At 48.4% G+C, this 17,211-nt stretch overlaps 1 protein-coding gene across 3 annotated transcripts in view; it reads right to left on the bottom strand.

Moving 5' to 3' along the window:
• Positions 1-17,211, bottom strand: part of FLNB (filamin B) — a 74,191-nt gene that overhangs the window by 45,772 nt on the left and 11,208 nt on the right. For all 3 annotated transcript variants that reach the window (XM_052775785.1, XM_052775787.1, XM_052775786.1), the window contains exons 2-4: positions 3,237-3,485; positions 2,150-2,247; positions 1,091-1,238 (exon numbers count right to left, since the gene is read on the bottom strand). In XM_052775785.1, coding sequence (XP_052631745.1) covers positions 1,091-1,238; positions 2,150-2,247; positions 3,237-3,485 — 495 coding nt within the window. The remainder of the gene's footprint in view (positions 1-1,090; positions 1,239-2,149; positions 2,248-3,236; positions 3,486-17,211) is intronic.

The raw sequence follows: 17,211 nt of genomic DNA, 5'->3' as shown, positions 1-17,211 counted from the left end.
CCCACTTCTGACTATAGTGACTGCTCGTCAGTGCAGAGATACTGTCCATGTCCACTCATTCCACTAGTTAAGTTTCAATGGAAAATCAGGTTGAAAAAAAAACCAACAAAACAAAACCCCAAGAAAAACAGAAAAAAAAAAAAAGGAAAGTTTTGTTTCTTTCCATTACGCTCTTGTACACTCAATTCTGAAACCCACTAATTCTAAAAGTCTCGAAGGAGCGCAGCTGGCCCCAGATCTAAAAAAAAAAAAAAAAAAAAAAAGATGGAATGGAGAACAAAGTGTAATGCCCAAGTGATGTCTAGCTACACACCAAGCACATTAAAGGTAAAACTATGTTATTCATTTAGTTGTGATTGTATTCCAATCTAGAGTAGAACCACATCAGAAGTAACAGGAATTATCTATTTAAAAGGTAAGTTAAAAATACGAATGCCTATGTAGATCTACAGTTGCATAAACATCTGTGGACAAGTCCTTCCAATTAGCAAACACAGCCTTTACAACAAAAGCTCAGCACTATTTCATGTTTGAAGGGTTACCAACCCACCTTTGTGCATGTGCAAACAAAGCAATCACACCTACGGATCAATTCAAATACCTTATTTAGAAATAGCCGACCCTAATACACATCTGCCACCAAGCCTGGGAAACTGGAGGCTGCCTCTACAGGGAACCTTCTCAGTGTTACATACACACAGATGTAAAAAGGTTTTTCCTCTTTAAAGGAGTGCTTTATCACAAGAAGCATTCACTGCTAGATCAACGACTGTCAGCAGCAATACTGCTAGCCTAAATTTCACATCAAGGTTGGTTTAGCCCCATATCATGCTACTTCTTCCAGCTGTGGACTGCAAGGCCGGCAGCTTGCAGAACAGGTTCAGGGACTTTGGGGAATTTACATGTTAGAACTAGGAGTGTCTTTTGGACTATATCCACGTATTTCTGAAACTAGGCACCACACCAAGAGTATACAAGTGAAACTTTGAAGTCAGTTACAGTAGGGCTGGAGTTCAACATAAGCAAAAACCCCACCCAGCTTTCTGAAGAGTTAAATGCTCTGTGCAGCTTAAGCTCACTGAGTCCTTACCTCTGCCATAAGCCCTTGCTTTCTTTGGATTCAGTTTGGGTTTTAAAGGAGCTCCTGGTTTCAGCTTGGCTTTGGGGAACTGGGACAGGTAAGTCATTACAGAGTGCTCATCCACATCAGGGTGGATAATTTCTTCAGGGGTAATAACCTGAAAGACAGTGCAATTAAGTATATTGTACCAGTGCTTGGTTACCGCGTGTCAACACAGAAACAGAGCTATAACACAGTCTTACATTTCAAAACTCCCGCATGCTACTGCAATTTCTTACATTTATTTTCCCTTTGATACACACGACATCATTTATTATCTCATGGCAAGAAAGTCAAGAAGCTCATTATGGTCCAAATGTGATTTGGGGGCTTTTTGTGCCTTGGTTATAAGGGGTTCTCAGGAGACCATGACAAACTAAATGGTAGCAAGGCAAGACAACGGTGGCTACATTCCCCCTGAAAAGCAACAGAGGGATAACTGAAACTGAAAGAATTAGTAATTCATAATCCTGTGTTCCACAGCTCTGAACTGCGGTGCTTGCAAAGTGAAACTTGTGACCAGTCTCTTCTGCTCCCACAATACAAGCTGCTCTGACAGCTTCAGAGACTTCGGCACTTTTGTCCAACTTTATCAGCGTGAAAACAACCCTGTTTGCAAATACATTGTTCTCCATTTGAAAGTCATCTTTGCAGGTGACTTCCGAAGCCAGTGAGTTTTTCTTCTGTGGAATTCAATGCAGCAAAACAAACTCACTCCATGGGCTAACAAAGCAGGCACCACTGCACATGTGATTTTTCCCCTACCCCACCTACATGCTGCAACACCAGCTGTCTTCAGCAGTGACACCTACACAAAATCTTACAACCAGAGCTCTGAAATCTAATAGTGCGTTTCATTACAACTTGCCCTTTCTCAGGCAATTTCACACAAGTAAACTGTAACTTTTGGAAGTGTCCAAGCAACTTCACCTGCTTTCCTCAATCTAAATGCAAGCTGGTTGCAAGTACAAAGCTAAGCGCTCTGCTTCCCACAAGCAGCCTGCGTCTCGGCGGCCGGTGCAGCCTTACCTGCGGCACACCCAGCCAGTCGTCCGCCTGCTGCATGGCTTCCCGAGCGTTGTCAACGGGTTTCTTCGGGTCCCAGGTCTCCCAGTCAGGGCACAGGCCTGCAAGCACATTTCAGTTGTTAGGTGTTATTTGCAAAGGAGCTTCCCCAGCTGAGGAAACTAAGTACAAACTCTGCAGCCACTTGTATTACACTGCTATACAGAAAGCTCTGAATGCAGCTTTGCAGAAGTAGCCAAACCAAGACGAGCACGTGCTGCTCACTGAAACGCTTCCGAGACAACAACCAGCATCTCCACAGGCCCTTACGGCACAGGCAGTAACAGCCAGTTCAAAAAGACTCCCACCCACCCTGCCTATCAACTAAAGATGTATAGCTTTTCAGTCAGCCACACAACTGCACTGCTTTAAATTTAAGCTTTATAAGACGCCACTTCAAATTCAGCACGAATACAGCTAGCCATCCTTTATGTTTTGCTGGCTCTCCTGCAGCAAATTCGGAAAAGAAAGTTTCAACTGCTTGCCATAGCACCCCAGATTGCATTAGATGAACACCAGCAATCGCACTAGCAAGGCTGTTTTACAAGAAGGTGAGGAAACTGTGCCTTTTTCACACTTCATCACATTACTCGCCTTAAGTAGCACAGCCTCAGCTAGCTGAACACTGAAGTTTCAGGTAGCGTGCGGCTTCTGGCTGCTCTGTGCTCCCTCTGCAATCCTATTTCAGGAGAACACATGAAGCCTCCTGCTGCGCCCTGAAGTTGAAAGGTTGCTGGCACTTGCTGTGGGAACAAGTCTTTCTTGCATTTAGGAGCCAGCATTTGCGCCTTTGTCCCTTGCACCCAATACAAAGCTTAGACATGGCGCCTCCAATAACGCAATCACACATTCTGCTTTAGGCCAGTATTTCTCTTGGCCAAGTCGTTTACAATTTGCTGCTTCCCACAGCTGGCCTCTTTGGTCTCAGGTTTTCTTGAAAGCCTCATTCCTGTCTCCAGCTCAGCAGTGAAAACCTCCTCCCATAGGAACAGCAGAGCAGCCACAAGGACAGCAAGTAAGGAAAACACGAACATCAGAGCAAAGGACCTACCTGGAGCACAGCTGTCAACAAGAGCCCCCAGTGCTTTGCCATCCTGCCAGTTTTGATTGAAGTTCGTGATCGGCAAGTAAGGAATTTTGTTCTGGATCCAGCCCAGCAGCCTCTGCTTAGGGGTCTGCTTCTTTGCATCATCATCACCTTCATCCTCCCACACAGGCATGGAAATGGAGTAGTGAAGGATAAGGGTCCATATCAGGCCAAGGATCAACTTCAAGTTTCCATCAACTATGGCTTTACTATCTGGAAGACAAAAGACACACAACTGATTATTTCCCCCCCAAAGGAAAGAGGCACGTTCTTAAAATACTGTGTCTGCACTCATGCCCAGGTAATCAAGGACAAAAGAAGCAACCCAGGTCACTGCAGACACTTGCTCAGGCAGAGACACCATTCTTCATGCCCCACATTAGATGGGAGGAAAGAGTCGAGTCCAATGACTCAGTGCTCTCCAGCTGTCTTGAGAGCTCCGTGCTCTCCAAGGGTGGTGTGACTTGCCCTTGAAGCTTTACAATGTTAAGCTTAGGAGAATTGGCAGTTTAAGATCTCTGGTATTTTGCACTTATATGGTAAGTGCCACCTGGTATTTTTAATGGCACTTGTATCTTATGAAAGAAGCCAAACAGCATGTGATGAAGTTCACAAGAACAGCATCCCAACAGGCGTGAAATACCCCAGAGCATACCTAGCAGCACCATTTAGGAAACTGCATTTATACACAGAAACTTGCCTCCACACACACACCAACAGTTTGCATTAAAAATGGCAGCAAAAAAAGTGCTATATAATGAAGTCCAGCAAAGCCAGAGTTTGGAATTAGAACAAAGTTGAGATATATCATGACCTGGGTACAAATGGCAAAGCAACGAGCGGAGGGCCATCGGGCATCCTTCGCACCATCACACTCCTGCTTGCACAAAAAGTCATCCCTTCATGCTACAAATTCAGAGCTAGAAGAAAAGGAAAAGCCAGCTCTGGCTTTTCCATATCATGCTCTAGCCTAGCAAAAGTTTATCACCACAGCGGCCACATCACAGGTCTACTTTAAGACACACCATGCATCTGAGTTTAAAGCTGCTGGGTAGCAAGATCAGACTGTTGCAAGAAGCTGTCTGAAGGGGCAGGATATTTTTCTGCATCAGTTTGGCCTTATGAAGTGACCTCTACAGTTCTGTGAACGTTCTTGCAATTTACTTTGGTTTTAGTGAGTCACAGATTGGATGCACTCCTTTTGAGCTCGTAGTTGCCACTCAGGTTGTATTACACTTGTAACAGCTCCAGTTTGTCCAAGCTCACCCAAACCAGGGCTGCAATGTTTTGGGATGCCCTCAGCCTGACTGATCCTTTCATTCACAGCAGCACATTACAGCAGAGCGTTTTTCTGTTCTTTCCTCCGTTTCACTGAAAACTGTTACAGAAACCCCTTTTTAGTCAACAGAAGTTACAAGTGACCTGGAAGCTTTTGTCTCCTCTCCAGCTCCCAGAGCAGATGCTGGAGTAAAGACAACTACAGCAGTATAAACTCACTTTCATGCCACCAGAATAATTGTACAGAGATCTTACTGAGTCCTAGCTAGAAAAGAAAAAGCGTTCAGTACTTTGTTTGCCTTCTCCAGTTCAAATTCAGAGTGTTAACAGGTAGTGCCCTCCAAGCTGAGCCTTACTATGCCCAACACCCACTGCACATGCCTTACTTGCTCCTTGTCAGCTACAGAGACCGCGGCAGCAATCCAACACCATCTTATTAATACAAAAAGATATCCTGACTTTCAAAACAAGTGATACCGATTATACAGAATAGCGACCAAGAACAGTAAGCACCAGGGTGTTCCCTTTAACCCAATGCTCAGGCAAAGTGGTTAATATTTACATGGTTTCACAATAGGGCGGTACGTCCTGAACAGATAATACTGTAACTTCAGACCTTGAATGGTGTTTGGCCTTTCTGGATAGTTAACGTCTAGTTTCTACTCAGATTTTATTTGTATTGGATTTTTTTTAACATCAGTTTTTACTAATCTTACAGTGTTATGATAAACTTGTGCCACTTGACTGCTCACTGCTGACCTCACATCCAGTCTGAGATATACAATAGATATCTATGAGGTGATTAAGCCCGGCTGGGTTTTAATTACAGGTTCCAAGGTAAAAGCCTGCATCACATGAGGAGTGTGTCTCCTATCGACAACTAAACAGTCCCTGCTGTTAGCCATTTCCCCCTCTTTCCAGTTTGAGCAGTTGAGCTGCAAACTGGTCTGTGGAGGGAAGATGCTCTCTTAGAACCTATTAGGGAAAGCTTTCCTGAAAGAAGTTGTAACAGAGCAGAAGGAAGAGCTGCATTTTACAGAATAGAGAGGACCCAAAGCCCTGCTGGCAGGCTCACCATGGTGCCTGAGCTCCACAAGCTGGAATTTAGGGCTGGAGTGTGCAAAAACCAGACCGTGGGTGTGAGCCCCCCTGCCCCCCCACTCCCCGTGCCTGCAGCACCTCCATCCTGCACCCCCTCGGCAGGACCACCCGCTCACACCAAGGCGCTGGAGCGTACCGCCAGCCACCGCATCCCTGCGCCAGAAACGCCTCCGAGCTTCAGTTTCGGATTTGTACTGACACTGGCATTTTTACTGGAGTGGACGCAGTGATGATTTAGTATGCTACAAGTAAACTCATTTCAGAAAGCCATCCAGCATTCCCAGGGAGGAAAGCCAGCGGGACAGAATCACCTCGAGCACACTGCTACACGCACGTTACTCGAGATAAAGAATGGTCTGTTTCATATTTACAGCGCATAAATAATGGCTATATGTGGATGCGCTGCGGTTACTGCAGCAACCAGCCACGTGCTCAGAGCTTCCTCCAGCCCCCCACCGCCATCCCCGAGGGCACGGCTGGGCAGTGGTCCTGGACCTGGGGAAAAAGAGCCTGTGCACGAGACAGCTTCACATCGAGAGCAAGAACATCCCATCTCATCAGCCCTGTCCAGAGAGGCCAGGCACAGAGCTGATGTCGCGATGACAGGAAAAGGTCACGGCAGAAACAGGACGGCTCTTCCTCCCCGGGGCTGGTGCCATCCCCGCGACTGCACTTCGTTAGCAAAGTTAGCAAGCTCTTACAGCCTGCCGGCTTCCTGACAGGCATAGGGATCTCATGATGTAATTTTTTCCAAGCCTGCTTGTAGGAGGGCTTGTCTGCTTTCATTTGGGGTGGGGGAGGAGGGAGGGAGAAGAACTCCTGGGCAGGACAGCAGACCTTATCAGCACCCAGCAGAGCCACCCACACACCCTTTCCGCAGGCACCCCGCTCCCAGCTACAGGGGATCCCACCATCAGCTCAGCCCTGGTGCGCAATCTCTATCACGATATAAAAGGACCTTCCATATATGAGAAGAGACCAGAGTCCAGCCCAAAGCAGGCTTGGCTTCCAAGTGCTGGTGTAAAGCTCAGCTCCACCCGAGCATTCAGCCTCTCCAGAAAAGCCTCCGCTTTACTGCCGCCTTTTCAATTAACTGACTAAAAACATTCAGTGCATCCTCCTTGAGGTCTCTTGGGCATTAAGATGCAAGTGGCACCCAGGAAGACAAGCATCCATTAACATGTCTTGCACAAGGAGCACCGAGCTGGCCCAGAGAACCCTGAAACCCTCTTAGTACAACCAAATTCGCAGGCATCCCCCACCACCTCCAAGTGCACACTGCCAGTGTAATGCTGCCAAGGTTTTGGAACAGTGAAAAAAAAAAAACGTGTTTCCAATGACACTTAAGCACCAACAATCACTACTGCAGGCGCTGCCATGTACCCCAGCTCAGCTGGCTTTCCACTGGATTTCCCCCATTCCCTGGTCTGCTTCAAGACACATTTTCTGGCCATCCCAGGCTGGAAAACAGATTATACGAACAGCAGATCTTGCAACACTGCTTTCCTATTACGAACACTACTTTTAGGCATACTTATTACTCACAGAATCTATGCTTTGAAGCTTTACAGAGCCTTTCAAGCTACGTGTCTCAATTACTCCTCTGGAGCTTATAGAAAATTTACAGCATAGAGATGCACACTTGTGGTCAGTGCTTCAGAAACACAGTGCAAGTGCCCAGCCCCTCGAGGACGCACCTCCACCACTGGCAGCGTGAGCAGCAGTGTTTGGCTTTCAGATGAATTAGGTAGGTGGGAACGAATTGTCTGCTTTCAGCTGAAACGGAGAGTGTGTATTTACTCCATGGTACCAGGCAAGTTTCCGCAGATTAAAGGAGGCCTCTCCACGCAGGCGACAGCCACCGATCCCTGCCTTCCCGTGGCTCAGAGGAAGCGAGCTGTCACATCTCATCCGCCAAGATAATTTAGTAGGGCTGAACAAATTCTTTACAGCACCACTCTAGACAGCCTTAATGTAACCTTTTTTGGAGAAAGTGTGGTCATCTGCATAATTTGCTTTATTCACGTTACAATGCCTATGTTAACATCTGCAGATGTACTTACGCACATGCCAGAGCACACTCGCTCACTGGTTCGCTGTACCCGGTAGAAGATGCGTGCTTTGGAGATCAAGGCTCCTGCACAGCTGAGTCACACCACCGCAGCAGAGCAGGATACCTGCTGACAGCCATTTGACTTGTACTTTTCAAAGGACACATTTTTATGGGAGCCCAGGCATGAAGCAGGAATCCATGGCTGGAGCACCACAGGACCTCTCGCCTGCCCCAGACCAGTACTTAAGAGGACTTCAGCTCAGCTGGGAAAACAGACAACCAGCTTTTCAAGTGCCATCTAGAAGAGCCAAAGGGTGAGGGGTTTGGGTTTCTTTGGCTGGGTTTTTTTTTTGTTTGTTTCCTTAGAACTCAGAGTTTTGGGGCTGTTACATGCAAGTCTGCTGATACTCAGCTGCAGACTCCAAATTTGCAAAAGCCCTTAGATGACCACTTTTAGGCAGCCTGCAAGTTATCATGGCTAGACACATGGTCCAGAACCAGCAAGAAGCAGTAACACTCAAGTTTGGCTTTAACAGGAATCTTCATTCCCACCTACACTGTTCACTGCGCATTTTAACTCCGGTTACTCCACTCTAACTTGCTTTCCTCCTCTAAAAGTACCCAATGGCAATCCAACGTCAACAAAATAGCAACCGCCATGAAGCAAGACGCAGCCCTTGTTCAGCTGCACGCAGGCAGAAGCCGTCTGCGGGGAGAGGCTGCAGTCAGCCCACTGCCGAGAGGTCCTGGCGTCGGGCTGCAGCTCGACAGGACCTGCACGCTGACTGCTGGGGAAAACCAGCCAACCAGACTTAAGCTGTTCTGCAGATTCAACACCACCACTGAACAAGCGAGCACTCACTTTTCTGTTAAAAAAAAAAAAAGCCTATATATAGCCTACAACATTAAGTTTTATGTAGGAGTATCCTGCTTCTTAGTCAGCTATTAGGATTTAAGTGGCTGCCTGGTAGGGTGAAGAGGAAAACAGACTGAACCAGAGCTCGTTTGCTTCCCCCATCACACCTCTGAGTCTAGATTGTAATTCTTACCCCTTTTATTATCCTATTAACTAAGTGGCAACTGGCCCAAAAAATGGATTATGGCAATTCCATAGGCAGTACACACCACCAGTCTCAGTCTTGAAAAGGAACCAAGTTTTAACTGCTCAAGCTGATTTATAATTGTTGCTCTATACTAAATATTAATACGATATGTTACACTTGGACTGTTAATGTCACACTCCTTAAAGCACAAAGACAGACGTTGAAGTGCCTAGCCTTCAGCCAGCACCGTGACTAGCCTGAGCCAGCAATGTGACCATCTCAAGACAAACGTGTGTCATTTTTACAGCTTGGGCCACGAAAAACTTCCCAACCCAACCTACCAAGTGGAAAACCGCCAACGCTGCAGAGCTGGCTCCTCTGTATTTGTGCTTGCAGCTGCCCCAGGAGCAAGCACCAGAACTGAAACCTGGCATTGATTTGAAGCTTGCAAATTCATCTGCTGCAGTAGAGATCCCTGAACTCTACCTGGAGTGTTGTGCCACAGCCCGCAGCCTGCTAAGATCTCACTTGGTGTTGGCTCTTTAGAGCTGTCTTAACAGCCTTTAAGTCACAATATCCATGACTAAGTAAATTCAGCATCTTTTGCCTTTAACCTAAGCACCTAGGGCACGTTACAAATTATTTTTAGGCATCTTCAGAACTGTAAGAATATTTATTAGACTTACAATCCATCACCACTTGATTTCAAGAGCTAGTGCTGCAAGAGAAATTCCTGTGACCTCATGCATCTTTCAGAACCACTTCACTTGTCCTTCTTGGGCTTTTTCCCAGTCCAGTGTACACCCTTTATGTCAGTCAGCTCTATACTGGAAGAAGCACTGTTTCCAGAAGGAAAAAAAAAAAGTAAAATTCAAAAGAAGATCTTGCAGACTGGGAGTTCCCTCACTCCTCTGCTCAAAAGGGTTTCCAAGTTGCAACATGGAAAATTCCAAGCAGATTTTGAGGAAAAAGGGAAAAAGCCTTCTCCACGAGGGCTGCCACATACTGGAACAGAAGCCCAGAGAGTCCATAAGGTCTGCGTCCTCCGAGACACTCAAATTTAACTGGACACACCCCTGAGCAACCTGATCAAGTTGGGTCTGCTCTGAGTACATGGTTTGAACTATATGACCTTCATTAGGTCTCTGCAAAGCTAAATTATTCTACAATTAAAAAAAAAGTAATCCACTGTTACAAACAACTTCACGACTAGTATCTTTTGCTTATGTGCAAGGCTGCTTTGCGTTCAGATTAAGCACAAGTATTACCCGAACTGTGGCAATGCTCCTTGAACTCTGCCCTACAGCAGAGCTGCAAGTCATTTTCTGTTGGACAATTAGTGGAAACAAGATAAGCTGCCGCAGCAGACAGCTTCCTTACTAAATTGAGCTAGCAATACAGACTATGCAGAGTCTCGTAAAACAAATGAAGGACTGAAAAGGCAATTTTTGAGTAGTGAATTTTTTTTTTTTTTTTTAAAAGTTTCTTGGTTGAGGCTACAGTCAACATGGCTTGTCCGCAGCCTGAGCAAAGTCATCTGAGTTTTGATCTCCACATGCAGAAGTTCTGCCACCACCAGCACTGATCTCTGCATCCAGCTGCTCTAAAAAGTGGTCACCCTCTCCAATCTTGATGTCTTCCCCATTTACAATTTTAGGTATTATATGGAGGAAGAGTCCCAAAATGCGTGATCCTTAATATAAAACAAAGGAGCGGTCTCAACAGCCCTTACTCCCTATTTCCAGACATGGAAGGAACTTTGTACAACAAAATTCACCTCAATTATGGATGATTTATGTAGAGACTGTAGGAATTTTAAGTCCTGTTATGTTGAAGTTTCTGAGTACTTTCCCACCTCTAATTATTCTCACTTATTGTTAAACAGCTGTACCAATTGGGGGATAGAAAAATTAAGCACTCATTAGGGCTTAATCTTCTGCAACAGTGAAAACTCCACATTGAACCGAGCTCTTCCAAAGCCCTGCTCCGCACTGCATACATGCCACACAAAAGTATGCAGATGAGATGGAGCTGAGCAAGCTGCCTAAGGAAATTCTTTGCTGAAGCATATAGTATGCGTTCACAGGCTTACTGCGCCTGCTAAAGACATTAGCAACATCCTCTGTAGGGATAGTATGTCTTTAAATCAATTACACAGGTTCCTCTGTGCTTTGAGAACATACTGCAACCATTTCCTCCAGTGACCCTTAAGCCCAGGTCCACCTCGCAGCTTCTCGGGGCTCGGCACATAGCTGGTCGCCTGCCCGCGCGTGGCCGGCTTACCCCGTAAAAGCACAGGCTGTGCCCATTGCACAGAGCTGGCACCCGGGTGGTTGAACTCTGGCCAGTTTTGTGGATTCCTAGCTGTGACCTGCTAACCTCTAACAGCAATGTGCTCCAGTCCCATTGGGTCTCTGCTTCTCAGCAGTGTTTGCAGTCAGTGCTGTGACCCACAGGAGAGCTGTTCCTCGGCGTCCAGCTTGCCTGAATACCAGAGGGCTTTTCGGCTCATCCGCTCCCAGCTTAGCTCCTGCACCCTGCCAAGATGCAGCCAGTGGTCAGCTTCACTAATGAGCCTCAGGGCATTCGTTACCTGAGGAAGTGGATCTTCAGGAAGTGTAAGTGATACACCATGTACACAGCAGATCCACTAAGCTTTTTACAAGGTGAGTTTTCCAGAGGGGGAATGCCATTTAACTGGAGGATTGTAAGAACAGTAACCGCGTGCTGACCTGGGCACAGACAGGAGGATGGAAAAAGATGTTGGGGTTTTTTTTGTTTGGGGGGTTTGGTTTGGTGGTTTTGGGGTGTTTTTTTGTTTGTTTTGGGTTTGGTTTTTTTTTGCAAGGAGACAGAAACCATTTTCCTCTATGGTTACCAGGGTGTCTGGTTATTAAAAAGAAGAAAGATTCCTTTGTAAGACTCATCTTACGATTTGAGAGATTAAACATTACAATTCAGAGGTTTTTAATAGTTTTTACTTTAACTGGATTTGAAACCCTTCAGATCAGTCAAGAGAACTTCAGGCCACTATTGCATCCATCACCCTGTACTGTCTACTGGTGCAGGTTGGGCCTCTGGAAAGCATCTCTCATGAGGTAGAACAGGCAACTGTAAAAATAAGTTCAAATCCAGTCCTTTCAGTGTAGGTTTGGCAAGAAAAAAAAATTCATATAGACTTTTAATACAGAAAAGAATAAAAAGAATCAAACCAGTGGAGCTCACAGGAGTGAAATACAGATTAAAATAGCTCTGCCCAACTTCTTAATGGGCACTCAGAGACCACTTACGTCTTGCATCCAGAAGAGAAAGGCATAACACTAGAACCAACCCAGCTTCTCCAAGAGAAACTGAAAACACCCAAGGGGGCTGGAAGGAGAAGTCAAGAATTTCAAAATTAGGAATTGTTAGGGTGGGAAGGGAAAAAAGTCAAACTGCGGGTGGCTTGCGATCAAATTCCTTAATACTTTCAGTCTGAATACACCTAGGGTTTCTGTTGCCTTAAGAGCCATATACCAAGCTATGGATACGAGAAGGTAAATGTGCAATCTTATGCTCAGGAACAGCCCTGGGCAGGAGGTGTTAGAGCACATCGGACTCTTGCCGCGAGTGCTCCCGGGGACCATCTCCACCACGAGCAGAAGGAGGGCTCCACGCTGCCTGCACGCCGCTGGGATGCTGGGACGGGATTAGCAGCGAGCAAGGATGGAAGACAGAAGAGTAAGAGCTGCCATTCACATCGGCTATTTCGGACTCAGTTGCTCGCTGCCAAGTAGGTCCCCGCTCGCAGCTGCAGGACCGCAGTGCAGATGCGCACCCAGCTGAGCCGCATACAGGAATGCTGCTTTGGGGGGAAAGAGAGGAAAAATAAAAAAAAAAAACAAACAAAAAACAGAGAGAAAGGAGCCTGAATGTTCAGCCCTTGTACAGCAGCAAGCTTCCATGAGTGCTGCTTTGTTCGCAGCGAGCCAGCCCCTCGCCAGCCCCGCGGGGCAGCCCGCCAGCACGCCACCGCCGCGCTCTGACCCCGAAACCCCAGCTCGGCCGAGCGCCTGGCGGCCGCGGGGCCGCAGCCACCCGAACGCTCCCCGCTCCCGTAACCCCCCCGCCCCGCGCCCCACCTGCGGCTCTCCCCGCACCCACCCACCCACCGCCGCGGGAGAAGCGGGCTCTGGCCGCCCTCCCGAGCGCGCGGGGGCCTGCCGCGACACGCCGCGGCCCATGACATCATTGCCAAAACCACCCCGACAATGGGCCCTGTGAGCGGCGGGCCCCCCTCGCGCCCAGCGAAGCGCATTCCCCGCTGCTGAGCTCATCCCGCCGCCCCTCCGGTGCCGGCCCCGGCAGCGGCCGGGACACCGCGGCTCCCGCTCGCCTCCGCCGGGGACGGTGGAAGCGGCCCGCGCCGCCGCCCCCCGAACGCGGCGGTTGCGGCGCAGCCCCCTCGACCGCAAAGCTCCGCGCTTCGGGGGAGGAACGGGGGGACGCTGGGCGGCAAGGGCGGCAACAGGCCCGCAACCCCTTCGCGCCTCACCGCGCAAAGGGAGCCCCGCGCCCGCGGCGGGTGTTCCCGCTCCCCGCCGCTTCGGGGTGACGCAGCAGGCCCCCCCCCCCCCCCCGCCGTGCTCCGGGACTGCGTGGCTGGCAGCACCCCAAAGACCGGTTGCATCGACCCCACGGGTGACAGGCGGCTTGGGAAAGCTCCCGGAAAGGGCCAGGCAGCGTGGGATGGGGCCGTGGGAAGGGCCGCAGGATTGCGCCCGCGCTGCCGCTCACCCCCGCTGCCCCAGGGTCAAACGCCGGAGGAGGGAAGCACCGGGAAGCCACGGGGACAGGGCAGTGCAAGCGACCCGAGTGGTGATTAATCATTCGGGAGTATCTTGCGAAGGAAAGTCCCTGCAGCGGGGAGTGAACATGCGGGAAAGTCGATTTCTATTAAATGGAGGGAGTGGGGAAGAGAGGAGCCCTCCTGCCTTTGCCATGCTCTGCTGAGAAACGCTTGGCTCGGCTTTTGAAACCAAGGGACACGACACAAACTACACCCCCCTCCTCTGGGCACGGGGTGGGATAAGAAAGCAGAAGAAAGGGGAATGATCCTGTGCCAGGTTTCTGCTCCCCCAGGGGTCAGTACACTTACTGCCACAGCACTGCAAGGCTTTGCCTTCCCATCAGAGCAGGCTCCTACGCCCACATCAGCAACACCGCTACCCAATTCACAGGAAACAAGTTCCACTTTAAGACACTAACATTTTAGTCAAATGCAAAATCGTCTTAACCTTAGCAAGAAATACTTGTCTAGGAGTCTGATAAACTGGAGGCGGTTCTTTCATGCACGCATGCAAACGAAAAAAAGCACCTCCTCACAACACATCATGTGCGTACACAACTAGAGCGCCAAGCCTCGATCAGCGGGGTGAAGTGATAAAAACGGCTGTAGAGTCCTATTTCTGCAAGTGTAACACAACAAAACTGAGAATTGTCTCTGAAGCATGAGAGTGCTGTAACCACGTCTGCAGGATTAAAGTAATCCTAAATCTCACCAGGTCACTTCAGGTTGCATCAAGGTTAAAAACCTGGCTAGTTCGTGCAAAGACCTCCCAGGGGCCGGCAGAGGCATTAGGTGACAAGTCATTAGCACCGTGTTGCATCTTACATTACTGAAGGAAGGTTACCCAAGCTTCAGTGAAGCAGACCAACAGGAAGGTCCATCCTCAGGCACCAGCATACACTGGAGATGGAAAAGGTGCAAAAGATGCAGCTGCAAAAAAAAACCCCCAAAAAAGCAGCCTCGGCAAGGCCGAAGAGCAATGAGTAATCCAGAGGTTTCCAGACGCCAGTGACCTCTGCGTTACTGAAGAGCATGTTTACTCACACTGGGGGTAGGTCAAGATAGTTATAAGAAACAGCATGTAAAATCCTGCCGAGATAAATGAACCCATTCAGATAGGGCTGTCTAACATCTTCTGTGCAGCAGACGCCAGGCATGAAAGCTGCAATGGATGAAGTTTCTGAAGCCAAAACCAACACATTGGAAATTATCAGAAGTGATTGCTGTTTGGGGAAATCCTTGGCCACAACATATACCAAGATTCAATTTTTCCATCTGAAACCAGAATCGCTGTACTGACTGATTCACTGTGCACAGGGCTGTTCGAAGGAAATCCCCATTCATGCAGCCCTGCATGGCTCAACCCATCTCCACTCCACACTGCAGCACCAAAGAGCTCAGGATTGGAGCATGCTTTGTGGTCTGGGGTTGGTGACACATCAGAAAACACCCTGCCAGTTACTTTAGCTATGCAAAAGATTTGTGGTTTGTCTCAGTTTTGATAGTCTCTGATTCTGAGCACCTAACAGCACAGCTCCACCCAGGTTTGTTTTGAAGCATTTAAGCACAGATACCCTGTTACAGATGCTCTGTAGCCCTCTGTAGCGTAGTGACAAAGTTATTCCAGAATTAATCAGCAGGTCAGCTATCTCTGTCCTACCATTTCCCTGAGAAGCAGTAGGAAAGGTGATTAATCTCTAACACGCAATTGCACCCCACTGCAGACAGGAACAGCCGCTTTGAAAATCTCCCTCCAACATGTGAGCCGTTTCAACAATTCATTTTGACATTCAGACACAGGTACGCACCCTTAACAAACACGTAGCACCAAAAGCAGCCCTACGCTCACACATTGCCACCAGAACATGTCTTGCCATGTCACTGCAATTCAGGACTGCTGTGATGGTGCAAACCACCTGAAATCAGCTGTGGTCCTGCCTCCAAGCTCTGGCCACCGCATTGCCATGCGAGTGCCCATTAGGAGGGGCATTACACATCTGCACAAGGGAGGCTGCTTTCTGCAGCCACGCACCGAGCGAGGATGCTTGGGGCAGTTGCACAGTCACTACCAACACATGCATCCACTGCGCATCCCTGCAGTCCGAGCAGGCACTGTTGCTTTTCCATGACCACAACAAAGAAGTCTTAATGCTTTTGTGTGTAAGCTAGCTAGATGTTAATTCTTCACGAGCTTTCACATACCGACACCTACCCCCCCCTCCACTGGAAACCATGACCATCCCTGTCCAAGAAGGAAGAAGGCCACTTTCTTCCTGGAACGTCAATCCTTAAATAAAAAACATTCAGTGTTGTGTAGCTGCTTCTTGAAGGAAGCAGCTTTTCCCTCTTTCTGGAGAAAGCAGTGAAGTTGTTTGAACATATTTTTGTATACTTGTGCGACCCAGCAGTAAACACACTTCCATCTGCACATAGCACAAGGCTCGCCCCTGCATGGTCGAGATTTAAGCCTTATGTGTTTAACATTCCACACAGGACAGCGCTGTGTTTATACGGTTTCAGCTACAAGCCGCTAACATAAGGAATAGACGCTTGGCTTGAGGCCCAGGTAATTCATCCGAAGGTGGCAGCCACTATCAGACAGACCTCTTTTGAGAGGAGCTTTCATGAGCAGGAGAGTGGTGGTGAATCTGCAGAGGCACAGTCTGCACGGGTGGTCTCTGAGCACCTTAAAGAGGACCATATGGGATTACTGGTACAGCTTGAGCACATATTAGCCACAGCTGTGCGATGCACACTTGTGCAGACCACATACCCACTCCTCCCACCCAAACTCACTCACTGCACAGCGAAGCTTTGCTTCGTATGGGTGACTTTTGCATCGCTCCGAGTAGCCCGAGGGACCCCCCTGGCTCTCACCAGCTGCCATGGGCTGCCTGGCCCCAGCCCCCAGTGCTACTCTCCCACACCACGGGTCCTCTGCCATGCACAGGCTCTCCTCAGGGGCCATCCTCCTCCTCTTCCCCCCACAGGCTGCTCGTAGCAAGAAGCAGGAGCAGCTCTGCTCATTTGACACCATCAGCCTAATCCAACTGTGTCAGGAGATGCCCAGCCATAACAGGCTCTGGCTGCTAAGAGTGTTTCTGAGCTAGCCAGCGCTCAGAGGGATACCACCTTTCCTCTCAGGGCGCTGGACTTCTAAGTCCAGCTTGGACACAGTCAAAATCTTCCAAGTAAAGGCTTCCCACAAGTCTTTCCAAACTTCACAAGCTCACAGCTCTCCCTAGTCTTCAGGGACAGCACTCCACCACACACATGCTGACTGAGCAGGGTGCAGGCAATTACCCAAATTCTCACCAGCTGCAAGATCTCATTTTTAATCTGCAGTCTCACATTGTTCACATTTGCAAGCCTATTGTATTTCACATTTTTAACACAGCACAAAAAAAATAAAGCACTGGCTCTAGGGGCAATTTTGCTAGAGCTGGAATAGTTGCAGCAACATTGCAAGCTACGCTGTTCTGCCTGATCTCACACACCCCTTCCAGTTACCTACCAGGTTAGGTACCTCATTAGGCCACCTCGTTTGTTATCAGTTCCTCCATTTCACCATGAAAAATGTTTAGTAACATGTTATTACCTCCATTCAGACAGAACAAAAGCCCCACAGGTGTTTGT

Source organism: Harpia harpyja, chromosome Z (assembly GCF_026419915.1).
Source record: "Harpia harpyja isolate bHarHar1 chromosome Z, bHarHar1 primary haplotype, whole genome shotgun sequence".
Taxonomy (NCBI): Eukaryota; Metazoa; Chordata; class Aves; order Accipitriformes; family Accipitridae; genus Harpia; species Harpia harpyja.
The sequence above is the reverse complement of the archived record's forward strand: the minus strand, read 5'-3'. Positions and strand labels throughout refer to the sequence as shown.